The sequence below is a fragment of the Carya illinoinensis genome, chromosome 2, assembly GCF_018687715.1.
Source record: "Carya illinoinensis cultivar Pawnee chromosome 2, C.illinoinensisPawnee_v1, whole genome shotgun sequence".
In the NCBI taxonomy this organism is placed as follows: domain Eukaryota; kingdom Viridiplantae; phylum Streptophyta; class Magnoliopsida; order Fagales; family Juglandaceae; genus Carya; species Carya illinoinensis.
Genome location: NC_056753.1, coordinates 25,445,404 through 25,473,195, shown reverse-complemented (window position 1 = coordinate 25,473,195; position 27,792 = coordinate 25,445,404). Strand labels below are relative to the sequence as shown.

The 27,792-nt window shown below is 36.9% G+C and overlaps 3 protein-coding genes across 4 annotated transcripts; 2 read left to right on the top strand and 1 right to left on the bottom strand.

Moving 5' to 3' along the window:
- Positions 1-405: 405 nt before the first annotated feature.
- On the top strand, positions 406-2,521 carry LOC122301825 (scopoletin glucosyltransferase-like). The gene is made up of 3 exons (XM_043113198.1): positions 406-708; positions 789-1,298; positions 2,507-2,521. The coding sequence occupies exons 1-3, from the start codon at positions 406-408 to the stop codon at positions 2,519-2,521; spliced, it is 828 nt and encodes a 275-aa protein (XP_042969132.1).
- A 4,261-nt stretch (positions 2,522-6,782) lies between these two features.
- Positions 6,783-9,291, bottom strand: LOC122301824 (protein FAR1-RELATED SEQUENCE 5-like). Its single transcript, XM_043113197.1, has 5 exons — positions 8,547-9,291; positions 8,230-8,426; positions 7,333-8,124; positions 7,119-7,208; positions 6,783-6,845 (listed from the first exon to the last, which is right to left on the bottom strand). The coding sequence occupies exons 1-5, from the start codon at positions 9,289-9,291 to the stop codon at positions 6,783-6,785; spliced, it is 1,887 nt and encodes a 628-aa protein (XP_042969131.1).
- A 6,646-nt stretch (positions 9,292-15,937) lies between these two features.
- LOC122300506 (DUF21 domain-containing protein At4g14240-like) lies at positions 15,938-21,049 on the top strand. Of its 2 annotated transcripts, none has more exons than XM_043111217.1 (13): positions 15,938-16,285; positions 16,402-16,478; positions 16,850-16,933; positions 17,043-17,156; positions 17,558-17,641; positions 17,797-17,868; positions 18,362-18,429; positions 18,961-19,048; positions 19,155-19,228; positions 19,302-19,683; positions 19,779-19,825; positions 19,927-20,021; positions 20,064-20,741. In XM_043111217.1, exons 1-13 carry the CDS (start codon positions 16,045-16,047, stop codon positions 20,168-20,170), a joined length of 1,533 nt encoding a protein of 510 aa, XP_042967151.1. In that variant the 5' UTR covers positions 15,938-16,044; the 3' UTR covers positions 20,171-20,741. The 2 variants fall into 2 exon arrangements, with proteins under 2 accessions (XP_042967151.1, XP_042967152.1); XM_043111218.1 differs by lacking the exon at positions 20,064-20,741 and adding an exon at positions 20,758-21,049 and having other exon boundaries at positions 15,939-16,285; positions 19,927-20,011.
- Positions 21,050-27,792: the final 6,743 nt, after the last annotated feature.

Here is a 27,792-nt window from a genome sequence, read left to right as displayed (position 1 = left end):
GAATAGACGTTTTATCTCCTCTAAAAAACTATCCTTTGTCTTTTTTGGTCAAAGTTTTAAATTTGTCGTTGCCTATCACTCAACCTCCACACACACCCATTACGCTTGGTTGGAGGGCCCCTGAACACAGCTCGCCCGACCCATTTGTTCACACCCACAAGTTAGGAAAAGTCTTGTTGCAGGCCACTTGCGGACGGATTCGCGCACCAGGCTGACGTGGACATTACTCTTAATGAAACGGTGAGTTTTATTCGTGCGGGAAGATGAATTAATGAAACCGGCTGCACTCCTTTCGATATTCACTTTTCCCACCTTTTTCTTTTGGAAAACTCCTTTTGCAAGCCATTTGCGGACCAGAAAGTGCACCGATGCTGACATGTCAAATGAAATGGCGTGTTTCAAAGCATGGAGAAAGTGATTTCGTGCAACAAGAGTGGGAAGACGTTTTTGTCTTCATCAAACAACTGCTTCTGGAGCGGGAAGGGAAAAACTCGAAATTTCCTCCCCCAAATTTTCGATGAAAACTCTGCTAGTTTCATGACAGCCATGAGAATGCTCCGACAACCCCTCGAGCAGCTACTACAAGATAACCGACCTCATTGCATTGTTGCCGACATGTTCTTGCCATGGGCAACTGATGTTGCTGCTAAATTTGGCATCCCAATGCTTGTTTTTCATGGAACTAGTTTTTTCTCTCTGTCTACAATGGTGAGTCTACAAGTGTATGAACCTCATAAAAAAGTTTTATCTAATTCTAAACCTTTCATCATTATAAACCTCATAAAAAGTTTTTGAAAGAAACCAAAGAAGCAAAGGTGAGGAGCTGTGGGGTTGTTGTAAACAGCTTCTATGAGCTCAAACCGGCTTATGCAAATCATTACATAAAGGTCTTGGGAAGGAAGGCATGGCATATAGGTCCAATTTCACTATGCAACAAGGAGGCTGAAGACAGAGGTCAGAGGGGAAAAGAATCCTCCATCGATAAACAAGAATGCTTGAAGTGGTTTAATACAAAAAACAACAATTCAGTTGTTTATATATGCTTCGGAAGTTTGGCCAACTTAACTGATTCTCAGCCAATGGAAATTGCCATGGGTCTTGAGGCTTCTGAACAAGAATTCATTTGGGTCATGAAGAAAGGCAAAGATGAAAAAGAAGAGGAAGATGTGGGTCGTGCTCAATCTGAAATTTTTCTCTATTTTTGCTCCCCAAAACAGAGCAACATATCTATTTTTTTCCCGCTGCTCCCCACGTCGAGCACGACCACCACTTCTGCCATCACCCAGTCCCATCGCACGGTGAGTTCCTCCTCAACGTCGCGCCACCCTTCCGTTTTCTTCTCTCTCTCTCTCTCTCTCTCTCTCTCTCTCTCTCTCTCTCTCTCTCTCTCTCTCTCTCTCTCTCTATCTCTCTCTCTCTGTGTGAGTATCGCCACCACCTTCAGTCCCAATGACAAGGCCCACACAAGCAAAAACCATCACCTTCTATCTTGCCGATCAAAAATGGTTGACAGCAGCCCAGGAAAACATAAATAAATATCATCATCTTCATACCTAAAAAACATAAATAAGCAAAGTGACGAAGGAGCTGCCCAAGATAAAAACTTGGAACAAATAGAAAAAAAAAATAAAGCTCACCGAAATCTGCAGCAAATGGAGAAGATGGAGATGAAAACCTACGATTTAGGTTTTGTTAGGACGAGAAAATGAAGCTTGAAGCCGATGTTCGCTCCTGACTCTTTTCTCTTCTCTCTTTCATGTTTTCTCTATTTTTTTTATTTTTATTTTTAAATTAAGCATCTGAAAATATTATCCTCCGTACACAAACAAGTGCACAGATGGCTTGTACGTAGCAGAACCCGATAATCAAACCATTGTCGTGGTCTACTCGTGGGTCTTTGTGTAGACCCACAACCAAGCCATGATTGTGTGTTTCAAACACTCTTTGTCACAACTTAACCGTGGGGTTCTGCAAACCCATAGCATCGCCCACAACCACAACTTGGATGTGGGTTGTGAAAACCCAAAATCACGACTTGGCCATGAATCTCCACAAAGACCCACAACCAAGGCCGTTGGTTGTAGAGACCAATGGTCATGGCTGTTGATCTTTCGATGAATACCATGGATTTGTAAGAAAAAGGCTAAAAGAAGGTAAGAAAAATAGGAGAGCTAGAGGAGACGAATAACAAAAGAAGAAGATGAAGACTGAGTAGCATTAGAGATTGAGAGTAGGGAGAAGGAAAAGTTTGAATGCAGGCACGGGGGGGACGAATTGCGCACTAAACTGCTGACGTGGATTAATAAATAAAACGGGGCGTTTAAGTCTAAGCGGGAAAAGCAGCAAATATCTTTGGGGATTGAAATCTGACAGATTTCGTAATTAAGAGAAATATTTTGCCCTCTCCCCTTCAGATTTCCTTCCCCTTCGTTCAGCTTTTCCCTCCCCCCTACGAAACTCTTCTCATCTATCAATCTCTCCCCCGTATGATGTTGTACCTTTGCAGCTTAATCTTGACTGAAAATCAGTTGTATTTCTTCTACTGGTTGGCGTAGATTTGTAGAGATTGCGAAAACCCAAAATCGAGATTGAAAGGTCTTCCCTTCTCTCTCTCTCTCTCTCTCTCTCTCTCTCTCTCTCTCTCTCTCTCTCTCTCTCTCTCTCTCTCTCTCTCTCTCTCTCTCTCTCTCTCTCTCTCTCTCCTGCTTTTAGTTATTTTAGCTATTGATATATTGCGATTTTTTGTTTTCAATATCATCGATGTTGTTCATGGACTCTACGATGTAGATCCGAGTTTGGAAACCCTAAATCGAGCCTAACAGGTCTGTCTCTCTCTCAATGGTGCTTTTGGTTATTTGGTCTATATTTTAATAGGATGAATAAAGTAGAAGCAAATAATCTGTATTCAGAATTTTTTTTAGAGTTTCTATTTGAAAATGTATAGTTTTGGTTTCACACCGAACATTTTTTTGCTAGGGTTTCTGTTCAGAAATTAATAGTTTTCATTTTTGTACGAAGATTGAGTTATGTATAGTGTTTTAATGTTGACACACAGAAAGCATTACATTCTAATGTCCTGTTTGGCTGCCGAGAAAGTGGAAGGAATAGGTTCGAAAATTTGAACTTATTTTATTTGTAAAAATATAGTTGATTTGTGTGTTTAGATTAATTTGTTGAAAAGGTTTGAAGTGAATGTCTCCTAAACTGAAACCATCAAAATCTAACAAGCCATTTATCAAGTTGGTCATATTATAATATAAATCAAACCTTAAAACAAAATTTGGTTTTAACTTTCGATGTTCAATTCAAACATTTAAAAAAAATTAACATAGAGTTATCTGTCAAATTACTGAATTGTCTTAACACTCCTTATGAATAATTCAAGCAAAAAATGTTATTCAACACGTAAAAGCTCCCCTGTGGTGTTGGTATCAGATGGAACATCTACAAAAAATGATGTGTGAAAAAGTTAGAAGGAAAGAAATACATGACAGACAGAAACAATAGATAGTAGTATGGTTAAAATGACATATGAAAGAGACTTAGGAAAGCAATAATTACACAGGAGACTAGAATGTAATAGAGTAGAATATGTTAACTAACAAGAGATCGATTCCTCATTCAATAACCAAGTTCTAGAGGAACTATCAAGTTGATCATTCAAAATCCAACCTTAAACTTCCACCACTCATATTATAATATCATTTGTACAGCTAGAAAACTCAGAAAGTGATCTTTTTAGGTAACTAAAGTATATTTTTTTGAAATAGCTAATAGCTAATTTAAATCTGCAAGTAGTATCGTGATATCACTTACATTTTAATATCCAATGTAAGTGATATCGTACATTTTTTATTAAAAAAGTAGCTAGGTAACTGCTAGCTAGCCCTTTTTATCTGCAACAATAAAGGCAATTGCAAACCTGACTGCATTACAATGGATCTGCATATATGCATGCTTTCATGGAACAATTAGCTGATGTGCCCCATTTTTCTTTATAAAATATGTTGAAACTACTTTTATATTTTGTTTTACACTACATAAACATTTAGCTCGAATTTGTGCTTGTGTAGTCTCAACTTGTGCAGTTTTGTTCATTGATTGGGCTGGGTCTATCATTTATGGATAAGAAATTAATCTTTGTGTTTCTGACTGTGTTCATGACATTAAGGCTCTTATTGCCCTAACACCTGACACTAATATGATTTATCTGTTTTCCCCAGACACTCCCCTAACGGTAACTAATTTGCTCCACCTCTCTTCTTAAAAAAAAAAAATACTTCTTAACCCGAGCATAAACTAAAAATGAGAAAAACTTCTTTTTCATAGCAACAGTATACTCCATTGCCTATTTTGGGAAAATGTTGTCGGGAGAAAAGGTATCGAGTGAAGATTCTTCTTCTTCACGTGTTACTCATACTTTGAGAAACAATTCAATGTGCACTTGTGGGTCACCCGCCTCGCTTAGAATATCGAATACGCCAAGAAATCCAGGTCGATCATTCTTTGGGTGTTCAAAGTATAATTCTCAGGTAAAAAAAAAAATGGAGTCAGAAGCACTTGCACTGTTTGGGTTTGAGTCAAAATTACAAGTTAATTTACTATACCTTTTGTTGGTTTATTTATACAGGGGTTACCACACTGCAATTATTTCAAATGGGCAGATAGTGATAGCGGCCATGAAAGAGAAAAATAACTAGTTAAAATAGAAATTAACTCCTTAAGGAATGAGGAAGAACTTCAGAAAACTAAGGCAGAGTTTCAGTTTCAACAAATAGCCAAAGAGTTGCGAAGAAGAGAGGAAGAGGTTCAAAGAAGAGAGGAAGAGGTTCAAAGAAGAGAGGAAGAGGTTCGAAAAAGAGAGGAAGAGGTTCGAAATTGGATGGAAGAGATTCGAAATTGGATGGAAAAGGTTCGAAAAAGAGATGGCGAAACTCTCAAGAGGGACTTGGGAGTTGGCTGTCAATGCAGAAATATAAAGCTCTATCTTATAATTTGTATATTACTTTATTTGTACTTCTCACTATCACAGTGAATACTCACTGATTGTCAAACATTTTGTATAAAGCTTGAACTTGTGAATTTGTGCTTTAGACTAGTAGTTATGGAAATGTGTAAGAAATTATTAGAACAAGTAGGCAACTGACAGATCATTCTGATGAAACTGCTGATTGTGTTTTTGAGCAAAATGTGACTTGCAGCTCATTTAGTTTGTTATTTGGAAAGTGTGATAGTGTTGTGAAGATAGTGTAGTGGGAAAATTCAGGTGCTGTAAGTGCTATGTGGTACTGTTCAGGTACCCAGATCTTGAAATGAATTGAACCATGTGAAGCCAAAATGTGCTTATGTTGCTGAATTTGTATTGCTGAAAAGTCTGTGGTACTATTCAGTTGCCTAGTACGTGAAATAAATTGAACCATGTATATGCCGAAATGTGCTTAGTTTGTTGAATCTGTATTGCTGAAACATATCTAAGTACTGATCAGATGCCCAGATTTTGCATTTATCTTTATTGTTGAATCCGTATTGCTCAGTTATTTTGCTGAAATGTGATTAACTCTTCAAAGATTAAATTGCTATCAAATGTGATTAACTCTTCAAAGATTAAATTGCTATGTAAAGTTAGAATTGGTCATATCTTTAGGTAAAGTTGATTTAATAACTCCCATGGAACATGTACACCGAATTAGTAGTATGAATTTAAAATGGCAGGTACTGCTTATCTGGGCAAGTTAACAACTCATGCACACGACACCTGTTTGTCCAACTTTAAACCTGGCTTCAACAAACCAATTATATACATTGCACAGGACACCACAGTAAGAAACTTGAAGTCCGCCTCAACAAACCAATTATAAAAGAATGTTTGGATAGACTAAAACATTATAGAAAATCTGGACTTCATAGACAAACTTTACATATCAAACTGATCTTAAATAAATAAATAAATAAATAAAGAGACATACCATGACAAATGCTCTATATATATATATATGTATTAAATAAAAGCTACACTATAGAAGTTAAAATATATAAAAAATTATATATATATATATATATAACAATAATAAAACATATGGTGGTTGTTAATGTGGCCATCAACATCCTGAAATCTGCTAACTTGGGTAGTGTAATGCCAGTTCAACATCTTGCAAATAATAACCCTGTAGTAGGAGACAACAAACCATTCACTCAAGTTACCCATCAACAAGTGGTCTATTTTAATCTTGCAAATAATAACAACCACTCAGGGTACCCATCAAATATTAACGTGGAATATTTACACATATACCTATAGTATAAATGCAGTACTTTGCATTTGAGCTGGTTGTTTTTCATCAAAAAATAATAACAACCACTCATCCATAACTTGAGTAAAATTATCACAAAATAATTACAATTGCAAGATGTTACCCAACAAAAAATATATATAACAGCTGTTTGTGCTTTAGACTGTTTGGCTTCACTAATCTGGGCTGCTTGAGTGCCCATCGAAAAAAATATATAACACCGAGTTGCTTGAGTGCCCAATACCCTTCCCCTTACTCTTCCTTTTTTTGTACAAAACTTCCATGAATGTACCCATTATAAAACTGATACCACAGCACACCAAATCTGTCCTTCAACACATCAAACTTCCATAGATGAATTCCAAATCTGAACATAAAGAATATATAAAACTCCCATAAATTAACAGCAAATATGGTACTTCTCACGTATTTGAGCAAATTATAATTTACACATAGTGCATTAATTTCGAGATACAAACCCCATTAAGTGACTTATTGTGACGGTTGTGTCTCATGCATGAATTCCGGCTGGGTTCCATCCAACCCAATTTGCATCTGTGAACATAAAGAAGTATTTAAAAATCAACCCAACATGAGGACTTTATTATGGAACATTTACACAGTATGACAAACATAAAGGAAACCATTTACACTTTCTTGAGTCTCATTCACTGCAAAGCCTAATTCGGTTGCACTAAAGTCCAACACTTCGGTAGTGTATTGTCACGGCTAACAATACATAAGTAGAATATTAGTGAAAAGTATAAAAGTTTATGTATTATCTTAAAAAATTAATTCTCCTATCATTGAAAACCCGGAAAATGTTACCTGAACTGGAACAGTTTGTGTTGTTCCAACATCTGCTTGTCCAAATAAATTCCTGCACGTTCCAACATCCACGCCTTGTATTCCATGCGGCTACAAAGATAAAAAAAGATGGTGTTAAAGTACTGAATAAACACTTCCTCACTTCTCATGGCTCTATAATAGTAAAATACAAAGTATAAAAGCGTGAATATTCAGAATAGTGCACTTAGTTAACCTGTTTACGCTTTCCTTTTTGACTAGCCTTCTTCGTCGTGTGTTTCACTTTCTCAATCATTGATTTTTTTCTAAGAGATGGCAGTCTACCTTTTCCTTTGACTACATTAGGACTCAATACTTTCTTAGAACTCACAGCTATCATTGTGTCGGCATCAGTAGTTACAACCTTCGAGGGCGGCGTCTTGGTGCGGTAGCCTAAGTTCATCGCATCTAACTTATCTAACATATCCTTAGTGTGCTCATCACATGAAGATGCATTTGTGGCTACTTCATAGCATTTCTTGATGATACGTGAATATCTGCTAACTTCAGGCCTCTGATCAACTAAGTCATAACTACTTCGTATAAGAGTGTATGTCATTTTGATGTCTTTCTGCCATCGATCTAGTATGTACTTTTCAGGAACCGAACAGACTTTGTTAACTCTCATAATGCCTAACACATGTCTACACAGTATCCCTCTCATCTCAAACAAGGCACATGAACACTTCACTTCACATTCGGCCTCATTAAAGTACACTGTGTGGGTCACCTCCTTGATGAAATCCTCAACATCCACTTCATCTTCTACATGGTACGTCGCAATTACACCATCCTTCCGGTGTAGAGTAGGAAGAGTTGCAAGCATCCCTATTACTTCTTTCTGAACTTCTCTAAATTTATTGCAAGTGTATATCCCCTGAAAAATCTTCTCAAGTGGAGAGGGAGAGACGACGAGAATTGTGACGTTGAATGATTGGAAGTCCGCCTCACTTTCACTCTCAATCTTCTTCCTCAATGCATTATCGAACTGATCGACAAACTCTTTTAAGTTTGTCTTAGCATGAACATACCCGTCAAAGAAAGCATTCATGCTCTCGCTTCGCTGGGTTGTACTCATTCTATCCCAAAAAACTTGTTTCATGAACACCGGTGCCCAATACGTACGCTCAGCATATAAACTCTTCAACCAAGCATTATCCTGCAAGTTGTACTTCGTAATCAACACTTCCCAAGAGCCCTCAAACTCTTCTATTGTGTCAGAGTCATACACACAATTTAGCAACTGGCTTTTCAAACCAATTTTGTATGCACCATGTGAACCTAGCTTCTCTGGTAATTTTTTCAAGATGTGCCATAAACAAAATTTGTGTCAGCTGTTTGGAAAGACGAGACTAATGGCATTTTTCATGGCTCTATCTTGATCTGTGATAATAGCCTTGGGAGCTTCACCATTCATACAAGTCAACCAAGTCTGAAATAACCATGTAAACGTTACTGTATCCTCACTAGAAATTAATCCAGCCCCCAATAGAATTGACTGGCCATGGTGGTTTACACTAACAAACGGTGCAAACGGCATCCCATATCTGTTTGTCAAATATGTCGTGTCGAATGTGACGACATCTCCAAAATATTTGTACGCCGCCCTACTTCGTGCATCCGCCCAGAATACATTCCTCAGCCGCCCTTCATCATCCATATCCATTAGTGAAAAGAACCTGTCATTCTTATATTGCATCCGAGTAAAGTACTCACTGAGAGCTCCAGCGCCACCTTTTCCAAGTCGAAGGTGGCGTGCCTTGTCAATATAGTTACGACAGTCTTTTTCAGTGAATGGCAACTTCTCAAACCCACCCGCTTCTTGTACAAGAGAGGCAAAACTCTTGTTCATTCTGATCCCAGCCTGATCATTTATATCTAGCACTCTCTTAACAGACTCGCTCACTTCTCTATTACAACGAAAGAACCTTGACTTTTGTGGACTTAGGCCGTGATTATGGGAATTGTTAACACTCGACACCTTCAACACCCCTTTTTTAAACATCACATTTATCTGTGCCTTACATTCTGTCTTTGATGTCGGACGCAGCCTCGCGACATTTGTCGTACGGTTTCGTGCCTTCCCACCACAAGCACAACCCAATGTGACATATCTAATGCTCCCATCCTCAAACCTATGACTCCTTTGTGTCATAATCCCAAAACCGGATTATTGCCCATATCGTTTATAGTAAGAAAGTAACTCCTCTTCAGATTTAAACACCATTCTCAATTTTGGCTCCTCAACGATATCGGCCCCTTCAATATTTGTACTCCCGGATTGATCGGCATCTTTGAGTTCAACATTATCCCCGGACTGATCAGCATCATTGGGTTCAACAGTATCATGAATGGAAGGCTCAGTCGACAAACTTTTTCCAGTAGACTCGGGTGATATATGTTGGATTTCATCCACATGGCTTGAAGTTGTCGACTGAGCACCAATCGGAGAGAAAGCTGATGAGTGAAATGGGGGCAGTGGATTTCCCTGCAATTACACCCACGAAATTGATTACAAACATTGATAAAAATAACCACTGTACTTAAGAAATGAAGTATCCTCACCTGACTAGTCCATGTAGATGGGTTTGCATCAGGATGCTCCACAAATGGTGGTAACCACGCATGTGGCATTGGTGGATGGAAACCATGCATATAGTTTGACAAACCCGGATAAAATGGTATTGGTATCGCCTAACATATAAAATAAAAATGATTATGAAACAAAGATGTACTCGTGCCAACTACGGAACAAAACCAGTAATGATAATGCTATAAAAGCTTAATATGTCGAAAAGCGATAAATTCCTACCTAGGACAGAGGATTTATTTCTGGATGTGCGGTAGGAGGTGTAGAGGAAGATGCATGCTCCTTCCCTTTCTCCATCTAGAGAATAGATTTATACATTAAAAATCAGCTTATATAAATTATATAAAATGCAATAAATAATTTGGAGATAAGCTTTATATTACCTAAACCCATTGGTAGCAGTATACAGTAATAGATATTATATATGCTCAGAATAATGTATCATTTAGAAACTAAATTGATATGGCCGCAACTTTTTATCAAGAGGACTTAATACATACAACCATGCATGATTGCATATGTAGAGTTTATATGCATGCTAGTTCTAGCTAAAATAGATAGTAGTACAAGACTAAATATGAAAATTATGTCTTCTACGTTACTGTTGACCACGTTCAGTTTTTCATAGTTTGATGAATGTGCAAACTCTATTAACAGAGCTTGTATGTATGAATAGATGCAGACTATATTTTTTTTTCCTAAGCAAAATAAAAAAAAAAATTATTAAATAAAAACAAAAAGGGCAAAGAAGAAGAAGAAGAGCAAGCACGTACATCTCATTTATCAAATTGTAACCTATTTTTTCCTCCTTTCGGCTATGTATCAAATTGGAGTTCAACTCTAGCTTTATTTTGGAATGAGAACTTTCCATGAATTACCATGGTTTCACAAATTCTTGTGTATTAAGCAATTGTCTTCACCAGTCTCACGTTAGTATAGGATTGATGGTCCCGTGATATCCAACTGGTTGTATAAGCATGAGATGGGATGGGTGCCTTAATGCAGTCACCAGTCTATGTTAGTATAACAACCAACTAGCTAATCTGGTCCTGTTTCCTCATTAACACAGAGCTTAACATAGGTGCTAAGCTAGCCAGTGTTATATTGGTTACTTCATAAATATTGGTTCTAACAATACATTCACTTTCATTTTGCCAAACTAAGACGAAGAATCGGGATGGATAAAACAGGAGAAATATTTCGAAAAAAAAAAGAAGAGAGATGTTGGTTGCTAATAATGCCCTATATAACACTTCTGTAATGTTTTTGAGATATGAGGGCCGATTATTTCACTACTTTCTACTTGACTAATCAACTCAATCCCAAGCCAGGAAAAATTACCTTCTATTCCAACAAGCTTCCGACCCTCACTCTAGCCTCAATCTCCCCTGTTTTCAGGAAACCAACCAACGCAGCCTCAACCCCCCCTTCTTCTACTGGTTTCCTTGATCAGCAGCTATGTACACTATGTTTGGTTGTAAACCAAAATAAATAACACTTTGTAAGGTAAAGGAAAACACCACCTCGTTATATAAGAGTAAAAAAATGGTAAAAATTTACATGCTTATTTTCAAATAAACAAGAAAACTAAAAATACCTTTTCGGGAAGCACATTTTTTCATCTGAAACTCGAATGCTACGTGAGATTTTCCTTCTAAGATTACCATGTACTCTAATGGTATAAAATGGACTGGAACAAAGACCACTTGAGAAACCTCAAACCTGTCAAAAAAATGGAGACCACTTGAGGATTAAAATAGAGAAAGTGACAGATAGATGAAAATAAAATTAACTGATGAGAGGGTTGGTCGTCACACTGAAAATGGTGGAGAAGATTCACCGGAAATTGTACGTGATTGGTCGGGGAAGCTCTCGCGCAAGAACTACGTACGGGATGAATGAAACGGTGAAAAGCTTCTGAAGGAAGCTACTTTTCCATTTCCCACTTTTTCTTGTTTCCGTATTTTTTTTTCCTCTTTATTTTAAGTTGCCACGTCAGATTTTGTCCGCATGTGGTGCGCCGTGTGCTTGCATATAGATGTACTCAATCCTATAACGCTTATTTACCGGAGGCCAATAGTTGATAGCCACATCTCCCATTTCAAGCAATTTCAAAATGTCGTGATGCAGGGAAACGAAACCTACAACTCAACCTCTCTCTTCACGTGTTTGGAAAATCAGATCTCTCTCTCCTCTGTTCTGTTCTCCTTCTCTCTTCCGAACCCAGTCTTTTCCTTCTCTGTTTTGAACCATCTTCTACCTTGCAAAGCCATCCCCATCCAAGCAAACCCACCCACCCATGGGTAAAAGGACGTAAGGGCTGCACCTTCAAATTTGTTTGCCGCGACGCAGGAGAATTCATCCAACACGGAAAGGGCTACAACCGTTACACCTTCTGTGGAGACCCTTTCCCACCCCCTCTCGATCTCTCTCTTCACGCAACAGCCCTCTCTCATCTCTGTCTCTCTTTCGAACCCATCCAAGCAAAATGAGAAAGCCATCCAAACAAATCTGTCTCACCTCTCTGTCTCTCCAAGAAACCCACCCATGCTCATATCTCACTCTAGCCACTGAAACTGAAACCCCTCCATGAAACTGAAAGCTCAAGTTTCCATTAATTTTTTGGGGGGGGGGGGGGTGGGGATTTGAAGTTTGAAGCCTTTGTCATGATCTATGGGTGTCTTCTCAGGAACCAAACAGCGAAAATTATGATGAAGTTTTTATTTATATGTGCGATTCTGTGAATGGATTTATATTGGTGAAACGTGAATTTCTTTCTTGGGAGTTTTTTCTTCTTTGTTCTCTGTATGTTTGATTTGAAAATGACTTCTGGAAAATAGTAAAAAAAATGAATAAAAATAAGTTTAGTTATGCAGATAGATGGTTTATTGCAAATTGTGGAGAAAATGTTTACACTTTACTGACTATGTTTATGCATTGGGTAATATCTTTTTATTAAGGAAATCTTGTGCTTCACTTTGGGAGTTTCGGTTTCATGGAGTTGCTTGAGAGAGAGAGAGAGAGAGAGAGAGAGAGAGAGAGAGAGAGAGAGACTGCACTTAGAGAATCGAATGCAAGAACTGCATCAGTGGCCAGAGAGAGATGACGCACAAAGACAGAGAGCGACCTCAAAACGCAGAGAATCAAACGCAAGAGAGGATCTGTTTTGCTTAGATGAATTTTGAATGAGAGACAGAGTAACATTAGGGGGTTCTCCGTGTTGAGAGAGAGAGAGAGAGAGAGAAAGAGAGGGCGACAAACTGGGGGTGTGCTTCGTTGCCAATAACAGGATGTTTCCCTGCATCGCGGTACAATAGGTTAAAAATATAACGCTTACGTGGCACACACCTATTGGTTTCCATTATTCTCTACTTGTAGGAGTATCCGGTCTGAAGCGTTTCTGTTTTGTGAGACTTATAGCCACGTCGCTAAGATGTGGCGATGGATAAGTTGTTATTCACTATTTTTTTTTCTGTTTCTACTTTTATCTATATATTTGACATTTGATCTAGTTTGTTCTTCAATATTTTGTTTATTTGAGATTTTGTTGAGCGAAATACAAATAGTGAGTTTAAAAATCCGCCTATCCTTTTGACAAAGGTGAGCGGAAACCTCTCAAAGCGAGGTGGAAAATAACAACCAAGCCCATGCAGGTGAGGTTCCACACAATTTGTGAGATTCACGTGCCTTTTCATGGGTGCGTAGGATCCCCATTTGATCTACAAATATAAACTCCCCAACCTTATTTCCTTTTTTAGCTAATCTCATTTTACGGTATTTTGCTTGTCTTCTTGTCCTTTTTCTTGTCAAAAAGTCTATTTGCAAACGGGGTTGGGACCTCTCGCGTACACATCCATCCACGTGTAATAATAAAATGAAGCGTTTTGTTTAATCTTTTTCTGTGCATCTCCTTCGCATCTTCCCCCACAGATAATGATGAAGACGAAATGCAGCCATTGTAGAAGACAGAAAAGGGAGGTGAAGGTAGAAGACATAGAAGCCATTGTATATTAAGAGGAGAAGGAGAATAAGAGCGAAAAGGGAAGTGGGCAAGCGAAGGAGAAGAGCTAGGGCGTATCTTATTGGGCTCTGTAACTGACGAAGAAGAAAGAGAAGGAAAGAGCTCAGAGGGTTTGACGGGGCATTCTTACATGGTCTTGCTTGTTTGAACTAAAGTGGGTTTCGTTAATAGAAGTTGGAGTATGGTTCTCTTTTGTGTTATTGCTGTAGTGGGATGCTGAGAGCATACTGCGGAGAAGGTTGAAAAGCATTTTAATGGCGGAGGTAGCAATATATGGGAACGACGAGTGAAGGAACAGTGTTGAAAAAATCTCTTAAAACTTCAACCTTGCTCTAAATTACATTTTTAAAGTCTTTTATTAATCTCGTGCATAGTGTTAGCATATGGTATCAAAATATCGTAAAGTTCACATCTTACAACTAAGCGGGAGACAAGTAAAAACATACTTATATTGGGTTGTGATTTTACTGGAGTGAAGATGCTGCTAAGTTAATTTGTTTTCTTTCATATTTTCATGGGTTTGCCCCAGAAGAGTGCTTTAAGCATGCATTGCTGGTAGATACTATGAATGTCGTAAAATATACTCCCTGCCTTCGGAGGACGAAAGATGTAAAATATACTGTCCCAAATCCTTAACTATGACTTCCCCACCTTGAACTAGAAGGATGGCATACAAGCATACTTCAAAGCGACTTATACATGATTTTGGTGCAGACCACAATTTCAGAGCTTGTGGATAATGAATGAATAGAGAAACTTTCTAGCATAATCGCGATTGATATTGAATATTATGTCCATCTCTTTCTGCATTAAATATGAAAAGCTTTTGGGGTGTCCTTCCGTGTGGATGCTTAGGCCACACTAAACAAGAAGGATTTGTGCCCCCTCAATGCATTTAAATCGGTAAGCCTAACAACAGAGGGAAACCCACTTACTCAACTCAAAAACTCTTGGAAACAATGAGTAGAACATATAAAAAAGATCTTTAAAATTAATTCAAACCAATTTCTTAGACATTTCCTTCTAAGTGTTTTGATCTGCTGATAATTTCTTCGATGAAACCAAATGCATGTACTAAACACCCCAGAGCTAGCTGTTTTTCTAGGTTGGGTTTCATTTGTATTTTCGGTTTTTTTTTTTCTTTTTTATTATTTTTTATTTTGTTAGTATATCCGCTGTCGTGGCAACTTATTCTCCCAGAAGCCGGATACCTGTAGCAGAACTGTGTTTTTTTTTTTTTTTTTCTTTTATTGTGTTTAGGTCTGGGAATCCAAATTCGTGACAAATTCATTGACCTTCACCAACCACGTACTCATTCAAAGCCGTTCCATTTCCCACCCGTACATCGTAGTCTGCTTTAGATCGGTGTACGTACACCACATGTTTTTTGCGTTCATTTTCACTTGGAATTGGCATTCAAAAGCAATCGATTAATTAAGATATTACACAGCCTCTACGTCAAACCACTCCACTTTGTCAATATTCACTTTATTGTGTATTGGCTAAGAAGCGTGAGAGATTGATCCACCCGACTATATGATAAAATAAATGTGACATGGTTATCTTAATCATAATATAAAATCTCGTGATAAAATTGGTCCACCGCACTATATAATAAAATAAAATTAATTTTAGATAAAATCGTAAAATACATAAATATAGTATAATTTATTTTTAAAAAATTAATATATATTATTAAAAATTATATTTTTTTATATAAATTTTATATTTATTTATTTAAAAATAAAATTACATGATAATTACATCTCGACTGTAAATATTATTTTAATAAAAAAAATCTAGTTATGAATATAATTATATATTAATATATACACTAATTTAATATAATTAGTTAAAAAATAAATTTTATTAAAAATAATATTAATTTAAATTTTAAATATTAAAAAACTAATATTAATATACAAATTTTATCTTATACATAACTATACACTTTCAATAATTACTCTTTCCAGATCACGCGTACCTCTTCCGTACGGACATACGTGGATCGCTCCACCCCCACCCAACCTTTGTCCTTACACACAACCTGACACCTTTACGGCACTTCAGCCGTTCGATCCTCGCGTGAGGCCGTTTCGAGTACCCCAGACCTAACCGAACCTCCGAGATAGCGCCACGTGTACACTCCAAGTAACTCCTTTAATTACCGATTCACCACTTCTTACGGACGCAGCGAAAAATCAAACTTTTTATACCAACGCCAGAAGAAGAAGGAGACTGAAGAAGAAAAGCAGCAGCAGAGGAAGTTGAAGGAGATTATAAGCATAGCCGACGCGATGCACCTGCTAAATGCCTTCATGGCGACTCGGATGCTGACTCGAAACTTCGAATCGGAGGTCGGCGATAGCGGTATATCGTTTGGATCGGTCTGGTGGTTCGTGTACGCTGGGATATCGTGCTTCCTTGTCATCTTCGCCGGGATCATGTCCGGCCTTACCCTTGGCCTCATGTCCCTCAGCCTCGTCGACCTCGAGATCCTACGACGTAGTGGCACATCCATCGAGAAAAAGCAAGCAGGTCCGATCTCATTATGAACTCCCCTTCCGCTTTTTATCCCCCGATTGCAACTAGATAACGCTTTCGTTCCGGTTTTAAATTATACTCTATGTTGCTTTTTTGAATTTTATGTGCAGCTGCTATACTTCCAGTGGTGCAGAAGCAGCACCAGCTTCTCGTGACTTTGCTTTTATGTAATGCCGTTGCCATGGAGGTAATTGACTTGTTAATTTACTGGAGTCTTTCTTTCTAATTATATTTGTGGCGAACTTGGTTATTTGGGATCTGTCTCTTTCGAATCATTCTGAATTTGATCCAAGTATTAATAATCTGATAGCATGTTCGTATTATAGCGTGCATCTATGTATTTTTTAATACAATTGAATAATGCTATATAGACAACCGTTTGTACAACCGACTAATGCCATGGTGCCAGTTTATCAAAGTTAGTTGTAAAATCTGAGTATTTGTAAAATACTGCCCTTCATTTATATCATAGTTGTAAAAAGAATTGTAGAAAATGTTGTATCTGCATCATTACTCATTGCAGTTACAGCTATAAGCTCTGACATTTGCAACGTGCAGGCCCTTCCTATTTATCTGGATAAACTCTTCAATCAGTACATCGCAATTATCCTCTCTGTAACTTTTGTTCTGGCTTTTGGGGAGGTATGTTATTTTACCAACTTTCATGCACTTGCCAGTTCCGCTACCATGTTTGTAACTACACTTCATTTGTTTTATGGGATTGATTCTTCTGTTTTATTTCATTTTTCAGGTTATTCCTCAGGCAATATGCACAAGATATGGACTTGCTGTAGGGGCCAACTTTGTATGGCTTGTGAGATTTTTAATGATAATTTGCTATCCAATAGCTTATCCTATTGGAAAGGTAAAATCGAAGTTGGAATTTTTATAACAATTTGTGAATGGGAGATTTTCATAGTTGTTGCGCATTGGAGTGGTTCAAGAGAAAACTGCAGTTTGTTTTATCTTTTTCTTTATGTGGAAAAAGCTTTTCTCACAAACCTCTCCTTTACACACTTTCTAGTTATTGCTATCACAGTACCTTTGTTAGGTATAAAACAGAGTTGTAGAGTGATGCTTTAGGATAATTTTTTCTTCCTATGTTTATGTGCCCTGAAATGGCTCAATAATCGGAACGTTTTTGAGGTTCCATACAATATCAAAGAACGCTTTCACGAACATTATGGCTAATGTTCTCAATTTTCTTCTCCTGGTAGTCTTTTGATTGATACTTACTCCTTCACACTTAAAATATATGCGATTCAGGTTCTGGACTGCGTACTGGGACATAATGAAGCATTATTTAGACGGGCTCAGCTAAAAGCTCTTGTCTCCATCCATGGCAAAGAGGTAAATCCCTTTGTAGTTACAATGCACTGCAATTATCACTTAGTAAACCTATCCAAAAAAAATTATCACTTAGTAAAACCATTAATGTTCAGAATGTGTAAGTTTGTCTTGGCTTTTTAATTCATAGCACAGCATTTTGTTTTTTTTATGCTTAGGCTGGGAAGGGAGGTGAACTTACACATGATGAGACGACCATTATTAGTGGAGCATTAGATTTGACCGAAAAGGTAACAATGTGACTTGAACTGTTATGAATATGGCTATTTTTCTATTGTTGTTTGCTTGTATTTGAGCATTTTTAGAGTTTTTGGTTAGCCCTTTTAGCTTTTTTGATGAGTTAGTCCTTTAAATTTTTAAGAAAATTAAAAGATTTGTGGAATGCAGCCGAGGACATATTTTATTTATTTACTTAGGAAAAGAATGGGGGTGGAGGGGCATGCTTTGATGGATAATAGTGCTTTGCATGCCATGTACATTTCTTACATTGCATCCACATACTTCCTTCTCTTCATTCAAATTTGATAGCTGGCTACGATTTAATGGAAATGCTTTATATTGTGATCTGAGTTCTTCAAAGTGCATCACTATGTACATACTTCTCCAAAATGGCTTTGGTTGGTTGTTTCTACATACTGCCATTTCTATAACCTGGACCCTTCGTATTATTTGTGGGTGGCATTTTAAATTCACCCTCCTTGTTTTGCTTTTATTTTTACTCAGACTGCTGAAGAGGCCATGACACCAATTGAATCAACCTTTTCTTTAGATGTCAACTCAAAGTTGGACTGGTAACTTCTGCTGTCTCAATTTTGTTGCTATTATTTTTCTGTTTTTTCATCCATCCTCACTGGCAAAATGCCAAGAATTATATTTTCTTTCTAAATTCTCTTATCATTTTACTGCCCACATTCTTTTATAATCAATTTCCTTCTTCAGAAACTTGTTAGAATATGTTGAATTTATTTTTGTGGAGATTATTGTTCCACTATCATTCCCTTAAATATAAAAGGTAAAGACCTTTTGGAATATGATTTAGAAGCTATGTTGAGGTTGTGTCAAAAAAGGAGTTATTCAACTCAATGAAAATTTATCTTAACTAAATTTTGCATTCATACATCCTTCAATGTCGTTCCACTCACTCCGGTATGGTCTACTAAAACATGTGTACATGCCTTTGCTACCTATAAAAAAAAATGTGTACATGCCTTTGCTAACGATTGCATGTTTCTTTTCATGAAAAGCAATGCATATTGACTGGCATATTTCTTCTGGCTTTATGAAACAATGCTTTAATTCCATGTTCCAATCTAATCGCCTAGGGAAGCAATGGGAAAAATTCTTGCACGGGGTCACAGTCGAGTTCCTGTCTACTCTGGGAATCCCAAGAATATAATTGGACTTCTTCTGGTGGGTCAGAACATGAAGCTGTTGACAAAATTTATAACAATATATGTATTACCTGTTTGCTGATTCTGTAACTTGTTACTTTCTATACTTTTCACTTTGGGATTAGGTAAAAAGTCTACTCACTGTACGACCTGAAACCGAGACTCCTGTCAGTGCTGTTTCCATCCGCAGAATTCCACGGTGTGCTTATTTATATCTAGATATGTGTATTATCTCTTTCAGATATTGACTACTACTGTGCGGGTATCACCAGGGTTCCTGCAGATATGCCTTTGTATGATATATTGAATGAGTTTCAAAAAGGTAGCAGTCATATGGCAGCTGTGGTGAAGGCTAAGGGGAAAGGCAAAACTCTTCCTCCAACTCTTGATGGAGAAAAGTCTGAAGAGAACAAAGGCACTGCTGAGAACTCTCAATTGACTACTCCTTTGCTATCAAAACAGGACAAAAACTCAGATACTGTTGTTGTTGTTGACATTGACATGCCTCCAAGGCCTATTAATATGATTAGGTCACCTTCTTTACAACGTAATGATGCAGCACGAAATGGTTTGTCTCATATGTCGGAGGATATTGAAGATGGTGAAGTTATTGGTATCATCACTCTGGAAGATGTATTTGAAGAACTACTGCAGGTAAAGTGCATCATTCATTTATCTATTTCTTTCCATCTGCACATTTCTTCAGTTGCCACAAGACAAAGTGGTAATGATTTTGTCAATCAATGCAGGAAGAGATTGTGGATGAGACAGATGAATATGTTGATGTGCACAATAGGTATATGGCATTTCAACTATAAAGATTCAACGGCAGTAACATACAATATTGCAAAAAATAAAAATAAAATGACAATGGATGTTCTGAATTTCTTTTTGTAGAATCCGTGTGGCTGCAGCTGCTGCTGCTGCTTCATCAATGGCACGAGCTCCATCAATTCGGAGGCTAACGGGGCATAAGGGAGCAGTAAGAGAACATTATTTATTAACTTATCAAAAAAAAAAAAAAAAAAGAGAACATTATTTATTAACCTGTTTTGGTCTGTTTTCTATTATGTGCTTGAGTGCTTCTTACCTATCAGCTAAAGTAAGCTTTGCCCAGTGTGAAGAAGACAAGATAAGCTAAGATCATTGTAGTGCCGAGAATAAGGTTTCTATAAGATAGTAATTGCAGAAATTATGGGGAAATAGAAGAAACTCCCACAACACTTGATGTGGTAGACTGGTGGCTTGAATTGACAAACTAATTAAGTGGGTCCCTGATCTTGTGGTGGTGTTTTTAGGAGATAGAACCACGAGCTATTGGCACTCTATGGTGGAATTGTTTTTCGTTTTTAATTTTTTAACCCAACTTTTTTTGAATTGTAATTCTCACCTGATCAAATATAATAAATAATTTATGGATTGCATAACTTGAAAACGGGGAATGAACTGAGTTTCTCTTTACGTTCGTGAAAGAGTTGGTTTGATGCGAGTAGTGCGTAACTTCTGAAAAATATTTATAACAGAACTTTACTTTCAAATAATGGGATAAATATATAAGATTGGCTTTGAACTCTTTGCATGTGGTATTTGTTTTAGTTGATAGGTCAAGTTTTTATATATTTACTTCTGCAATTTACTGCATACAAAACACGATTATTTTCCTCGTGTACATGCAGTCCTAGTAATTGACGCAAATTTTACTCTCTTTTCTTCCCTATGATTCCCTAGGGAGGCCAAGGCAAGCAAGGGCAAACCCCAAAGAAAGAAAGCAACTGAAGATGTTAGGGGACTTCTGGTGAACCTCTACTTGGCATCAATAAATGAATGGTATACTCCAGTCAAGTCGTTTGGCTCATTAAGTGGTAATTATTTCCATACAGAAAAGGGAAAAGGAAAAGGCGGTGGTGCCGGTTGTGTGGAGGGAGAAAGAACAAATGTCCATGTAATATTTTTGTAGTCTTGGAAGTCAGTTTGATTGGGTTGAATTATTTAATTTAATTCAATTTTTTATTTCAACGTACTTTGGCTTTGAAATATATGCATTATGTAAAATTAATCATATGCCTCTCTATCTGCTAAAGAATTGTAATGAAGATAATCTAAAATGGGGAGCGGGCAGGTTGGGGAACAAGGAAATCACATCGGATTTGTTATTCTTCAGCGGATGGAGCTGGGAACTGTGAAGATGTTATAAGCAGATTTTCTCCGGGAAACATGGTGTGCAACGTCTGCAAGGAGCCCTTTAGTGTGCTCTTTCTCCGGGTTGGTTCTCTTTGTTAGGGGTGGTAATATGTTATACGACCCGTTAATCAAATACGATCATGACACGATAATAGCATATTAGTATTTAGTTTTAATGGGTTCGGGTCAAAACGGGTTGACTCGTTAAGACACGAGTGTTTAACGGATTGATAATGGGTCAACCCGTTATGATACGTTAAAAAAATTAAAGTTACAATTATATCCTTATATTTAAAAGTAAAATTGTTAAAATTTTAATAAAATATTTTTATTATTTGGACTGTAATTTTAGACTTGTAGTTAGCTTTCTAATTTTTATAAATATTGTGATTTTAAAATTTATATAAAATTATGTTAGATTTAATCAGGTCAAATATGTTAATTTCGGATATATTCAATTAATTTACATAAATAATTTAAAATAGATTGTATTGTATCATGTTAACCTATTTCGTAATAGTTACTAATGGGTCAAAATAGGTTGACACGACTTATATGATCCGTTATGTTAATGAGTTGTGTTAGGATTTGAAATTTTAACACGATAAGCTTAATAGGTCAGATTAGGGTTGAATTATATAATATAATATACATACTTTGACACGACATGAACACGACCCGTTAACACGATTTGATGCCCCTTAGATTTGATGCCCCTACTCCTTATCCTTCAAAATGTATTTTGATAAATAAGGTCTTCTTTAGAGGGTAGCTTTTTTATTTGGGTTGTCTCCTTAGGAAATAACATATTGGTGTTCTATATGCAAGTATGTTGGGATGCATCTAAAATATTGCTTTTATGTCTATTGTACAAGAGAAATGATAACTTTAGTTGTAAGTGCGCAAGCACAATATAATCACTTTGAAAAACGTGAATAAATATGAAATTTACGTTAAAAAAAATTTAATAATAAACTTTACTCTTTTTCAAAATGGTTGTATGGTATTTATATATTTTATGACTGTATGTAGCATTACTCTTTGTACAATTAGGCGAAAAAAGGTATGATGTGAAATGCCATGAATTGGAACATTAAATTCCATAAAGATTTTAAGTGTCTTCTCCAAAACTAATTGTGGAGGGACTATTTGGACCAAAAGGCTCGAGACATCGAAATAGGCCTATTATATTACAAAAGCCTAGAGGGCATATCTAAGGGCCGCAATAGGATTAAGTAAGAAGAGTCCAAGAGAAGATGTGCCTCTCGCCATCTTTTACAGAAGGATAATAGCATCGGGAAGTAACATGATTGTTCAAAATATCAAATAATGATTCGCACCGATAAATCTTAAATAAGATAAGTATCATAAGCAGGTCTATATATACCAGGTAATTTTTTATAATTGAAAAGGATAATTTGATTGCTGTTTCTTTTTACTGACTTAAGTATCAAAGTATTTTCAGGTAAAGACCTACTAGCCTCCTTGACGATTTTTGATAAACGGTTATAAATTGGCATGTGAGACACGTATTTAACAAATTGATTTTAGTCTGATTGATAACTCATAGTTGGACGAATGAGAATGGGGGAAAACATTTATTAGATTTCGCTATATTGTGAGCTGACTCGAGAGATATAGGCATAAATAAATGTTCAGCATTTTTGGGTCATGTTCCGGCGATAGATGGAGTTGTTGACACAATAGAAATTCAGAATGCATTCAAGAAGAACAAAATGCTCGAAATTGATGATATCAAAGTTAAAAGCCATTGTATTCAATACCTTCTTTTTTTTTTTTGGATGTTGTTCGCAGTCACCAGCTCCCAAGCCAGTCACTAGTTTTCCAAGTCCAAAGACTTTCGTCAAAAATAAAGGAAGTTCAAAGATTTTCTACTCTTTATTTTTCCTGCTACTTGATTATATCCTTTTTGTATATTTTCAGTGTACAAGGATTGTGCCGTGTGCTTTTTAATAAAATTGCATTACTTATAAAAACAATATGACATTAAAAAAAAAAAAGGAAAAAAAAAAAAAAGAAAGAGACCATGTACATGTATGCATCCTACACAATATCTAGAAGTTCCAGCCATAAACGACCTGTTTGGAGCACAATTTCTGGACATCCAGGCTAACTCACTTTTGCCATCACATTTCAATATTCTGAGTCCAATTTAGGAATCCATCCTCCCAGCACTCGGAAATCGGAATGTTTTAGCCATTCAACTATTGCATGGCTAAGGCTTAGCCTCTCACCTTCACAACCTGAACTCCAAAAGTTTTTTCCAGCCAGTTAACTACAATCATCATTGCCGCTCGTCCCAACTAAGAAGAATCACCGTGCACTTCCATATGATATAAAGCCGCGTCCGCTGCTCCCGGATGTGCCTCAAACACCGTTGCCATGACCAGAGCTTGGGTAGTCGAACTGATCCCCAATGCCTTGCCATGTTGATGTAGAGAAAATGCCAAGGTAATATAAGACTTATGCTTTTAATGTAAGACTTATGAGAACATATGCTTTTAAAGCCAGGGAGGGTATGGAGAAACGTGAGGGACAGTTTATTGTGGCTGACAAGTGTTGGCCTCTGAATGGGGTTGACATTGCAGGGTCCCATTTAAGCAAAGACGCCAAGGCAGACGCATCAGCTTGTCTCCCTTGCCAATTCACCTGGAAAAGGACTGCTTCTAACTGATCTTAATTTATATTTTCAAATTTCAAGCCCATCTCTGTCCCTGTAAGGCATTGTTTTGTCCCTCTGTGCATGATACAGCAAAAACAAACCCACTGCCGCTGTGCTGCCTGATTTCCGGATCCTTTTGGATGTACTTGGTGGGATGTTACCAATATGTTTAGCTATAAAACAAAAAGGGTCACATTTAATTCTGCTAGGTTTTACTTTGGAGTTTAGAACCTTTCTTTTGAAAAAGAGTATTTAACTCGTTTAGTGCCACAAAATACGTTTGTTGCATAGCACTTCTGTCTTCTGTACTCATCCATGTCAGCTTCAATTGGGTAGTTGGACTCTATTTGAAAGGGTACACTATGCTTGGCATGGCACTGTCATTGTGGTTAGGGACAATAATTCAGGAACAATGTCCACCATCATGAGTTTCCCAGAAAGAAGAAAAAAAGCCTAATCATGAAAATTGTGGATTAACTGTCGGATCTTGAGTTGCCAATCCCCTAAATGAATTCGAGAAATGGGTCTTGACGAGTATAAATAAGCTAGCTCAGACAAAGGAAATATTGTGGTAGATTTATGGCCAAGATTGATCCAGTGTCTGACTCCTGTAAAGATGAACGCTATTTTCTCTATCCCTCACTCAATTTAGAAATAAGCCAGACCCTTCATATCAATTCCAGTCCAAGCAAAATAGCCAATCCCTTACCCTTAATGATTGGTGGTTCTATTATTCTATATCTCTGTTGGTAATAAGAAAAGAAATTAAAGGATTTATTTAAGCTAATTGCATACTAGTTGATTCATAGTGGCAACTTGTTAGAATCCTGACCAAATAGCCAAGCTTTTTATATGGTGGATACTGGATATTGGATAAACCAAAGTCTTTACATTAGATTGAGAAACCATCTATCTCATTTTATAACTTTTTTAAATTTTCGCATAAAATATAATAAACAATTCAACTTTTTCAAATCTCAAAATAAAAATAATATTAAAAAATAATATTTTAACAATATTTTATTCAACTTTCAACTTTCATTTAAAACCATTTCATCTCATCTCAATATCCAAACAATTCCTAAAGCTGGACTTTTCTTGTTTACGACAGTAGCATACTGCTTTGAAATTTTAACCAATAGAATCTCATGCTTTCTACCATAGGAACTGTTTTTTTAAGTCCTTTCTTTAGGATGATAGCGAATTTTGCAAGACTTTTGATTTTTGGTCTCTTGTAAGTTGTAACCGCCAAAAACTTTCTATTTTTGGGTTACTGTCCCAAAAGTTCAATAAAAAAGAAAAGAAAAGAGGGGGGGGGGGGGGGGGGGGGGGGGGGAGGGAGGGGAAGATAAAGCACAGTTTTGCATGCACACCTGCATTCAATGAAGTACATGGCCTTCTGCAACTCTATTTACAAGTAATAATTATCATGAATATCTATTTGATATGTTACATACAAAATTTAGATTCTCAGATCTGTAACAAAAATAGAACAAATGGAAACCCTTGTAAAAACTATAACATATCAGATTATAAACAACAGAGGGGAGGAAAAAAAAAAAATCTCATGCTCCTCAAAATCACCTCACACTCTGCTTCATGGGTTAAGAGTACTTGTGCAAACCAACAAGCATAGAGATGCACATCCACATGATATAGAGCTTCCCTCTCTGCTGTCTCACCATTCTCTTCCACTTTTCAAATCTCCCACCCATTTTTCTCAGTATATTGTTTATTGCAGTACTGATCAGCCATGCTCTGACTTGGTCCAGATTTATTCAGATCAAATCCTGACTGGCATAGGATTCTGCCAAAACAGATTGGGTCCACATGTAACACTTCAAGGCCACGTCAAAGGGTCCACCTGTACCTCCACAGTGCATGGATATCACGTGCAGGTTCTATCTCTAAACTCGTCTTAAAACGTCTCTTCTTCCATAAGTTAAAAATGCTGCCGGCCATTGACTATTGTCGCACTTGTTAAAGCAGTAGTCCCAAGTACAAAACACGAATCTTATCCTCAATAGTTGCTAACCCCACGGGATTATCCCTTTCTGAATCATTGTCCTTTTTCACTTAAGCAGTATGGACACAAACAATGAAGGACCTTCAGGAAACCTTGTAAGAAGTGACCGTTCAGAATTTAAACAATTACTTATTTCATGTAAGCTCTAATACTCGGTGTTATTAAAGAATATGAAGTGCTCCAGCTTTTAGAATTCCAAATTATCTAATATCTATTCACATGAAATTTCAAAATCTCTTAAACTTAAAATCTCAACAGAAGCAGAGCTTTTGCTCGAAAATTGTACATGTTATAGATTATATTCTGAACAAATATGGAAATATGTTTTTTTGATTATGAGGTATCTGAGAACTTTTATTGCCCTAGATAAGGTCCTGGTTCTGGACTAATTCCTAAGGTAAAAGAGGTCTCTGCCAGCAAATTTGTCACCTTCACCACGGTGCCTTATTTGCAAGGACCAGAGATCAGCCAGGAGCAACCCACCTGTAGGGTCTCCTTTGGATGCCTTCATCGCCCAGATTGGAGTCTCTGGGGAGCCTTTTAACCTCCTGCTCAGAGGGGCAAATATGGAAATATGTGGCAGAATGAAATACAGTGTTCTGTACTTGTTGATTGCACAGTGCATATTCTGCACCTCAGATATTATAGATTGTCTAATAATTAGTGCAAACTTGGGGTGAAACAGTGGAAATATGTAATATGCATCAGGACATGACAACAAGGTAAATATTTCTGTAGATCACAAAATCACAGTAAAACTTTTGACAGATGCAATAATTCCTTATATCGCCCTCCACGTGTCCAATCATGTTTAATTGTCATGTAAAAGAATGGCAAGGAAAGGCTTTCACACCTTATCTTTTAAGCAAAAGTATGAAGATAAGATTATATGGCATCTAAATCTCTGTGGACCAGTTGGATTAATGTTCCGATACCCAGCTAATACTGCTCCAGATGTGATGGAAGAAGATAGGGGGTTTTGGCCCTACTGATGAGTCTTATTATTTGAAACTCAATGGGGGTCATGTTTGAAGGCAGTTGCAGATTGGGTGCAAATGACAAGGACCCTTAAGAGTTGCTTCAGAAACTGATGTGAAAAGGGAAAATTACTCAGATGGTGGGGAGTCTTTCTTTTGTTGAGTCTTGTTGGGTCTTTGTAAGGTACAATAATGAGTGGAAGTAGTGGATCTGTGTATATAGTTTAGGATGTGACCAACTGGGACACCACGATCACAACATTCCCTTGAAAGAAACATAGATCATAGAAAAAGAGTTCCATGTTTGGGAGAGAGGGAGAGATAGTGAGAGTTCTTTTTAAGGGTCCCTTTGGGCATAAACCCTATAAAACATGACAACTCAAATAAAATAATGTTTGCCAGGTGGCTCAGAGGGAAAACAAAGTTTGTAAAATGTAATTTAAAGGTTAAAAGTATAACCAAATCAGTATCACCGTTAAAGAGTTTAGTCAAATCAATATCGCATCCAAATCGGACTTTTGATTTTTAGAAGACTTTTAGATTGTGTTATAAAGCTCCATCCTATCATATATATATATATATATATTGAAGGTTTTTTTCATGTCAGTGTTTATGGCTACGAGATGCTCTTTCTTTTCATGCTTCATGTAGTGGGATAAATCATAGGCCATATATAATTGAATTATCATATACAAAATGACAAAGCATAAGAGCAAACTGTACATGAAGTGAATTAAACAATACAGTGAAGGACCCTCTTTTAGACGATTAGATAACATTTTTGGGATGATATGCCTGTAGTCATTAAATGAACAGGAATTGGAATATTTCAAGATGTAGGGATGTTGAGTAATTGAGTTACTTTAGTAATAAATAGATTAATCGCTATAGAGTAC

Coding starts and splice junctions, on each gene's coding strand:
- LOC122301825 (XM_043113198.1), top strand. CDS start 406: ATGGAGAAAGTGATTTCGTGCAACAAGAGTGGGAAGACGTTTTTGTCT. Junction 709..788: donor TTTTCTCTCTGTCTACAATG/GTGAGTCTACAA, acceptor CCTCATAAAAAG/TTTTTGAAAGAAACCAAAGA.
- LOC122301824 (XM_043113197.1), bottom strand. CDS start 9,291: ATGACACAAAGGAGTCATAGGTTTGAGGATGGGAGCATTAGATATGTC. Junction 8,427..8,546: donor TTGGTTGACTTGTATGAATG/GTGAAGCTCCCA, acceptor AAAAATTACCAG/AGAAGCTAGGTTCACATGGT. Junction 7,209..7,332: donor AAAAAGGAAAGCGTAAACAG/GTTAACTAAGTG, acceptor TTATCTTTGTAG/CCGCATGGAATACAAGGCGT.
- LOC122300506 (XM_043111217.1), top strand. CDS start 16,045: ATGCACCTGCTAAATGCCTTCATGGCGACTCGGATGCTGACTCGAAAC. Junction 16,479..16,849: donor GTAATGCCGTTGCCATGGAG/GTAATTGACTTG, acceptor TGCAACGTGCAG/GCCCTTCCTATTTATCTGGA. Junction 17,642..17,796: donor TCTCCATCCATGGCAAAGAG/GTAAATCCCTTT, acceptor TTTTATGCTTAG/GCTGGGAAGGGAGGTGAACT.